General features: G+C 36.5%; 1 protein-coding gene across 1 annotated transcript; it reads left to right on the forward strand.

Moving 5' to 3' along the window:
• Nucleotides 1-5711: 5711 nt before the first annotated feature.
• Smp_089470 (hypothetical protein) lies at nt 5712-8427 on the forward strand (the record flags this gene model as incomplete). The annotated part of the gene is made up of 4 exons (XM_018795324.1): nt 5712-5721; nt 6580-6801; nt 7002-7202; nt 8222-8427. The coding sequence occupies 4 exons, from the start codon at nt 5712-5714 to the stop codon at nt 8425-8427; spliced, it is 639 nt and encodes a 212-aa protein (XP_018649648.1).
• Nucleotides 8428-9105: the final 678 nt, after the last annotated feature.

Raw genomic sequence — 9105 nt, forward strand, 5'->3', positions numbered from 1 at the left:
TACTCTGTTATGAGCAATCATTTCCAGTTGCTATTTCTACTTTTCATGTCTGTTTTCAATTACCATTGTAGCGTGTTCTTCGGTCTTCCTCATTTCCGTTTCCCTGTCAGGACTCATAGTTAAGGCTTGCCTCATGATGCAGTTTTATGGTTTTCGTAATGTATGTTCTATCCACTTCCAACCTGTTTTTCTAATTTCCTCCTCAGCTAGAAGCTGGTTTGTCCTTTCCCACGGTAAGCTGTTGCTGATGGTATCACACCAACAGATATTGAGTATGTTGCGTAGAAAACTGTTTATAAATACTTGTACCTTCTCGATGATGGTCGTAGTAGTTCTCCACGTTTCAGCTCTGTACGATAGGACTAACTGTGTTGACGTAAGTATTGAAGATTGTGACTTTGATATTGGTTAACAAGTGTTTTGAGTCTTGTATGTTCTTCAACTGTATTAATCCTATCCTTACTTTTCCAATCATTGTCTTTATGTCTGCATCAGATCCTCCACATTTATTGATGATTATGCTCAGGTACATGAAAGTTTCTACCTCTTCCAGAGTTTCACAATAAAGTGAGACTGGGTTGGTATTCTCTGTGTTGTATTTAAGGTCCTTGCTTCTTCCCTTGTGTATGTTGAGGCCTACTGATGAAGGGGCTGTTGTTATACTGACTGTCTTCATCTATATTTGTTCTTGTGTATAGGATAGAAGGGTCAGCTCATCTGTCACATCAAAATCTTCCAGTTGCATGCAAGCTGTCCACTGTATTTCATGCTTCCCCTGGGATGTGGAGGTCTTGATAATCCACTGGAATACCACAAGAAGGAAAAATGAGGAATGTAGGCAGCCTTATCTGACTCCGGTCCTCATTTCGAATGCATCTGTCAGCTGTCCTCTTTTCACAAATTTGCATTGTAGGCCGTAGTATGAATTCTGTATTATGTTGATGATCTTCTCAGGTACACCAAAGTGTCGAAGAAGCCTCCATGAAGTCCTCCTATCCATATAGTCAAATGCTTTCTCATAATCAAAGAAGTTGATGTATATTGTCGAGTTCCGTTTGACTGATTGTTCAACGATGATCCGTGATGGCGCGATTCGTTCTATGCACGCTGATCCTCATGAAGTCTAACCTGTTGATCTTGAAGTTGGGCGTCTACTGCGGCTTTTATGCGATTCAGCAACACTATTAAAAACTTTTCCTGGTGCTGAGAGTAGTGTGATTTCTTTGTAGTGCTTACATTTGCTTAGATCTTCTATCTATGGTACCTTGATGAGATGTCATTCTTTCCAGTCCGTCGGCATTTGTTCTTCCTCCCAAATCTTCCGGAATAGAAGGTGAAGCCTGTTTGCAGTTACTTCAATGCCTGACTTCAGCTCTTTAGCTGGTATATTGACAGGTTCTGTCTCTTTCCCGCTCTTGATTTGTCTGATGGCCATCTTGATTTCTTCGATCGTTGATGGAGTGACATTTATAGGAAGGTCTATAGGTGCTGCTTCGATGTTCGGTGGATTCAATGGAGCTGCTCTATTCAACAGTTCCTCAAAGTATTCTACCCATCTGTTTCTCGGTTCTTGAATCTCTGTGATTGTCTTGCTTTATTTGTCCTTGGCCGGTCTCTCTGGTTTACTATATTTCCCTGTCAGTGTATTCGTCGTGTCATGCAGTTGTTTCATATTTCCTTAAGTTGCAGCCTTTTCCGCCGTCACTTCTAGCTTTTCCACGTATCTCTTCATGTCTGCTTTAATGCTCTTCACTTGCTTGCTTGTTTCTGTATATTCAGTTTGTGCCTTGACTTCCTCTGTTATTTTTCGGCTGTTGTTGATTGCTGTTCTCTTGTTCTTCCTTTCTTCAATCTTTTTCAGCGTCAGGATAGAGATACATTCCTTATGTTGATGCTTCCTGCGACCCAGAACCTTCTGACACGCTGAAGTTAGTGCTTGTTTGATCCCTTTCCAGTTGTCCTCCATCGTAGTTTCTTCTTCTTTCAGTAGATCCTAAAAGGCTTGGAACGTGCTGTTTATGGTTATCTTGAATTCTTTGAGTCTGATAGTATCTCGAAGGAAGGCTGTATTGAACCTTTGCAATGCTGTTCCCACAGCTGTCCGGTGTTTCTTTAGTTTCCGTTTCATCTTAGAAACCACTGAGTGATTATCTGAATCTATGTCAGCTCCTCTCCTGGTTCTCACGTCTTCCATTGTTCTTCTGATTTTTTATATTGATAAAACACAATCTATCTGGTTCTATGTAGTGTGATCCGGTGATACCTATGTAGCTTTGTGTATGCGTTTGTGTGAAAATATTGTGCCGCCTATAATCGTTTGTTTGAGTGAACATAAATTTGCAAATCTCTTCCCATTTTCGTTTCTCTCTCCGTCTATATCGTTCCATGATATCTTTATATCCGGTGTAGTCCATTCCGACTTTTGCATTTAGGTTTCCCATCAGGAAGTTCAAGTTTTTTTTGAGTACTTTGCCGTGATTGATTGCAGCCTCTCATAGAACTGATCCTTATTGTCGTCATTGCTATCATTGGTGGGAGAATAACACTGGATAACATTCATCGTGATTCCCTCCTTCTTCTTTTTTAAGGATGCTTTGATGATCCTGGATCTGTGAGATTCCAATCCTACAAGTGCATATCGTACTTTTCTAGATAGCAACTCCATGTGGGTTTCGAGCATTTTCGTTTTCGTGAATCTTCTCAGTGAATCATAGCAGTCATATGTTTGCGAATCTCAAGCACAAGTTAATAGATCGCTTTCTCTATCCAACAGTTTATTCGTATCTGGTATTTTCTTCATATACATCCATCGTATAAAAACTGAAGGAAATCCTCAACATTCACTTATAGCCCTAATCTAGTTCAATAATAACGAAAAACTGAAATGATTCAGATATCATCATTTAAACGACTTCTGTGTGAAACAAATTATCTTTGAAATGATCATATTAATAATGACCTCAAAAAAATCATTACACACCTTGGTAACTGTCTTCAGCACTCTCCTCAATACAGCAAAGTCTTTTCTCAAAAGCCTGGGAAAGAAAAAAAGAAAACAGTAAATAAAAATAAGCGATATGCAACAACCAACAAATTGTAAAAGTAAATGTCAAGTAATCCTAAAAGCATTCAGTCTCTTTATGAACTAAGTCAGAAGAAAAACTTTCTTCGACAACAGTAAGACATGAGAAGATCAAGAGAGATCAGAGAAGAAGGTAACACTGAGATAATCGACCTTCGACAATGTATTTATCAAGGGCTCCCCAATGGCACAAGCATTATTTGATCCTAAAATAGTGTATAGGTGCTGTCCATGTTTCCGGCTAAAGTTAACAGCCTGACATTTAGATGGATTAAGTAACAGACCTTTACCAACAGACCACCATTCAATACAAGACAAAAACTCGCTCATTTCTATGGGATGTGAAGAGGTAGAAATTTTTATAAATACAATGAAGTCGTCCGCATATCTTACAAAATTGTTTTCTGTGAAAGATGACAGATAATGCAGAAAAAAGAGAAAAGGAAAGGTGAAAGAATGGCTCCTTGTGGCACACCTTCATGAGACAGTAGAGACGTTGAATACTTTCCTCCGGACACAGTATGCTGTTCTCTTCCAGAAACGTAGGAACATAACTAGTTGGTTATCTGACCATCACTGTTGACGTTGATCAACTTGTTAAGTAAGAAGTGTCTTGGAATAGAATCAAAAGAGGTGGTAAAGTTCAAGAAAGCTCATCGAACATACTTCTTACCCTTTTTCAAGTTGAACACTTTATTGTGATGCAGAACAGCAACAGCACCTAACGTTTCTTCTTTTGCATTTGTAAGCAAACTGGCAAGGATCACTGTGCTCTTTTATTGTAGGTTGAAGTGGAAGTGTTAATAATTTTTCAGTTGTTTTGAGGAAAAGTGAAGTTATTGCTATGAGTCTAAATTTCACATTTTTATCACCAAATGACTTCTTAGGTATAAGGATTATTTCTATCTTTCTCCATATTGTCGGTATGAGATTAGTTGGGAAGGATCTGTTAAAGATATTCCTGAGTGGATGACATAGAACGTCAGCACATTTTTTAAAAAGAAGGTTTGTTATACCATCAGGTCCTAAACATTGGGATGAATCAAGTGACTAGAGAAATTTTCGGACATCATTTTCAGTGAAACTAAGTACACAAATATTCTTCAAACCTGTGGATATAGGAAGCATGACATCAGATGACTGACGTACAAAATACTTATTTAAGTCACAAACATTCAGCTGGCTATCGCTTCTAATGTGCCTGTCACCTGTAAGTTCCTTATAGAGTCTTCACATACTTGGAGAGTTTCTACAAGATAGGGGTTTCTGAGTAAACAAAGATTTTAGACGTCTAATCTCTAGTTTAATTTGACCATTTGGCTTTCGAACTTCAATAGTGTTTTGCTCCTTGTACATTCTTTCATTTACCCTCCATAGTCGTTTTAGTTGTGGTGATGTAAATCGACCAAAACTTAAAAAAAGTGTTTTCAGTAAGACAACAAATATCAAAACAGAATCTAAGGTAACAGGTGATAATATCAGTAGTGTTTTACAGTGAATCGCCTGTTAATAATTCCCAGTTAGTCATACGAAACATCTTTTTCAGATTTTGTATATTTCCTTCAGAGTGATTCCCATATATGACTTTTTTGGTCTGGTGTAAGGGTGTACTATTTCCATGTTTTCCATATACTTTAGGTAGAACACGAGCTAAACAGTGATCCGAGATAGACAGTGGAGCATGTTTACGGGTCACATATGTACCCATATCATTATTGAAAATGAATTTTGAATGCGCATCCAAAGGAGTAGGAAAATCTATTAAATTTTGGTGACCTGGTGATGTAAGAAAGCTACAGCCACATGAGTTGAAATTACCACATACAATTAAAAGTAACCCACTGAAGGCAGAAACAGCGAATTCAGTACATTCGTCAGCGAAAACAGATAGCGCAGATGATGTGCAATCTGGAGTCATATAGATGTTGTTGACGTAATCATATTTGTATTTATTCAGATGTTTTGGAAGACATCTTGAATTTAGACAGTCGACAAAGTCATTTGAAAACTTGGAACAAGCAAACGTAGATCGACACCAGTTAACGTTCATAAACGTATACGTGGCGTTGTAGCTATAGCTACACCGACACCATACCTCTTTTAATTGCTTGGTCGATCCTGAGGATAGATATTGAAATTACGTGCCGATACTAAGCAATCGTTCCGTACATCAGTTAATCAAGATTCTTGGATTGTGATGACACCACTATTACGATACAAGTTATGACGTAGTAGGAATTGGAGATAGTCCACCTTCTTAATGAGTGATCGGCAGTAAGAATTTAGCAGTTCGGAAATCGACATTTGATTAATGTTCATTCCCTTTAATGCATATTGCTAACCACCACAATGTCTTTTACTGTAGGTTTTTTAATTTTGGCAGCGATAGTACTTAAGCTTTTCATAAGCGCGCGTATATAGGTTATGCGATTAATAGACACAATGAGGCGTTAAAACAAAATAAAAAACAGAATTCTTGAAATGTTTGGATGGCAGAAACAGATAGCTCAGATATTGAAGCAGGCTTCCTAAGTGTGAATTTTTATTGGATAAAGCCAGTGAGATTTTACTATACGTTCATGATTGTTATGAAAATAATCACCAAATTTATTCTATTACAGCATTCAACATGCCGGGAGGTAAGTGATAAAAAAACAACTACGCTTTAACTTATTCTTTATTTCATGAAACAACATATAAATTTAATGCGAATGTGACATATTTCTGCGGGTTTTTCCTGTTGAATTTGTAGTGAAACCCATAGTCAAGTACATGAAATGTTACAAAATAGGTGAGAATAAAAAATTGATGATAATTATGTTTATCTTATATCTTATAACTTTTTAATTATATAACGATACGATCGTCAAATATGGAACAGTGACTTATCGACAGGACTAATGTCTCATAAACCTATACGAGCAGTCTACAGTCCTTATCGGTCGTTGTTTCTGACAAGCCCTGCTTGTTAAGTCCTGAGCATCAATCTCAGCCTTCGCAATATGAATTATGAATCCCAAACATACCATAAAATGTGCACAAGATTAAGCCTTAAAGTGGTTATGATTGTAAAGAACGATGACTACTAGATTGAGAATAACGCAGGAATACTAAGTTGCATAATAATACACAACAGGTCAAACAGAAGCTAATAACAAGCGAAACATAAGTGTATGCATAGTTTAAATTCTCAAACGTTATGTAATAAGAGTATATGTGTATAATAATAATCAATATGTAATTACTACGGGTTACCATTCATTTATTCTCATTCAGATGTACGAAAATGTGATAAAATATATTGCATAACATTTCTAAATATAATAAAATTGTTGATATAGATGCAGGAATACGATGTAGACAAAGAGTATGGAAATGCTTATCATAATTAATTGGCAAGTATCGATAACAACAATGATTATTTATAAAAAGGTGGACCAAATAGCATCAACATAGTATTAAAATGGATATTATTTTATATTGATTGATTGCAACAGTGAAAGTGGTAAGAACTACTGAAAAACCTATCCCAAAAGTAGTGCTCACAGATGAAACAACCAATGAAAAAGAGATAACAGAAGAAACAACGGTTGTGAAGAAAAACAATGAAACAAAGGTGAGCGAAGAGAAGAAAGATGAAGACAAAAACACAGAAGAATCGACCGAAAGAATAACGAAAGATGAACAACAAATCACTGAGAGCACGACAACTACAGAAGGTGAGTAAAGCCTAATTTATATAGATACACTAATTAACAGTTTGACGTCTACCGACAAGGTTAAAATCAGATGAAAGTGAGGCAGATTTGTTTATTTTAAGGTCGACGAATTTGATAAGCAACGACAAAAATCTGTGTTAGTTTAAAAAAAATTCCAGCGTTATGAATGTAATAGAAGTGATGTTTTTCTTATAAATCAGCTAAACAGGAAGACAAAGTCACAAATAATGATCCAACTCTCGGAAAACAACCGGTCGTTGGGCAAGAAGATACTGTCAATGCAATCTCAGAAGAGGATAACATCATACATCCAAAAGATGAAGGAAAAAATACTGAGATATCGATCCTTAATGATGGAAGCAATGATCAAGAAACCACTGTGACAATGAATACCACAGAATGTGAGTACAGCCTGAGAAATTAAACAAGAAGTCGGTTGATCAGTGACATTTGTCTCACAATGATTTTGAGTTTCATTCAACTTTGGACTGCTATGTGACGCTAGACCGCTTCTACAAGTCTTGCATAAAGATAAGCGATCACTAGAAACATCCAAATTAGTAGAATTTCAAATTTTAGCAGTAGTTTCGGAGAAATGAATCATGGTACTACAAACTGACTGAATGTGTCCAGTTTTACCACATTCAAAGCATTTAGAATTACGAAGTACACATGAATTACACAGGTGAAACTTGCCACACAACAAGGATTCACCAAACTTGTGCTCATCTTCGTGAACTGTTTCACAATTTATTGAGCTGTTATCTGAATAACTTTAGTTACATATTGGAGTGAGGCCACGTATTGAAGTAGTGGAATTCCCGATGTTCTGGCGAGTCATTTCATCGAATGTTTCTCGTTTGCCGCATTCGAAATTTGTATACTGTACATGGTTCAGTATTAGTTGCTTGAGAATTGCGTACGGGAGTGAAATCATCTTGTCTGGAAATGTCAAAGTCTTTATTAATCTGTATGCTTCTTTCCAGATGAACGGAAGGAATTGAGCCACAATATTAAAATCCTCAATATCTTCCTCGGTCATAGCCCAGATTTCGAACCTCTCCATGTATTCCTCAAAAGCATTAAAATCCGAATGTATATCCAACCGTTCCATCACAGGCTTCATCGCGACGCCACTGTGATGTTTAAAAGTATTTGAATTATAGTATAAACTAGCGATACCAACAATAACGCAATTCAATCAAGAAGTATTCGATGAACACGAATGAATGTACTGTAATTGGAATTCGAAATCCAAACAGTCATCAATACAAAGAAATCAATGGTTTCTATAAACATCACATTATTTCAAGGTGGATGACAGTGATAAGCAATGACAGACATCTGTGTTACTTTAGAAACGTAGATTATGTAACCTTATGAATGTAATAGAAGCAATGTTGTTTTTCTTATAAATCAGCTGAACAGGAAGACAAAGTCACAAATAATGATCCAACTCTCGGAAAACAACCGGTCGTTGGGCAAGAAGATACTGTCAATGCAATCTCAGAAGAGGATAACATCATACATCCAAAAGAAGAAGGAAAAAACACTGGGATATCGATTCCCAATGGTGGGAGCAATGAAGGGGAATCCAGTGAAAAAATGATCTTTACAGATGGCTAGTACATATTCTATTCTTTTCTTCTCTTTTTAACATTTTTTTATTGTATTTTGCAATATTTTCATTCTTCATTCAATATTTTCACGACAACTACAGACATTCTCTTTTTATTTTGTTCTAATTTTTTTCACGTTACCAGGCTTATATATTTAACTGTTCTTCTTTTTCGTCACCTTTTCTAAATGTGTGTTCGTGAAAATTTTAACCTTTGAATGTTTAAGTTTCTGTGTTGATTGAATTTAAATCACCCTGGAAAATCCGTAAGCACTGAACCGCCATTTGGTCCTAAAATGAGACTCCCCAGCAGTACGTATCCACAATTCCTCACGCGCGATTCCAATCGAAAACTTTCATGTTCGCGCATGAACGATTAACCTGTTGATCATTGAACCGGTGTTTAACAGTATTAGTATGTAACTTCAAACAATCCACAATATTGAGCGATCAATCACGATTGTCTTCAGTGAGTCACCATCTCACAATAGACACGGTCGTACTTCACTGGTCATGGATTCTCATTAGAACTTATGGAAACATATCTTGAAGCCAGTCACTAGTGAACATATGATACTTAGTGTCGGAATAGCTTAATAACTCGCATTATTCTTTTTAAAAAATTGATGAGTACGTTTACTGAAACATTTTTTTTACTTTTTCAATATGTTCCAGATATCTTTCTT

Source organism: Schistosoma mansoni, chromosome 2, assembly GCF_000237925.1.
Source record: "Schistosoma mansoni strain Puerto Rico chromosome 2, complete genome".
Lineage (NCBI taxonomy): Eukaryota > Metazoa > Platyhelminthes > Trematoda > Strigeidida > Schistosomatidae > Schistosoma > Schistosoma mansoni.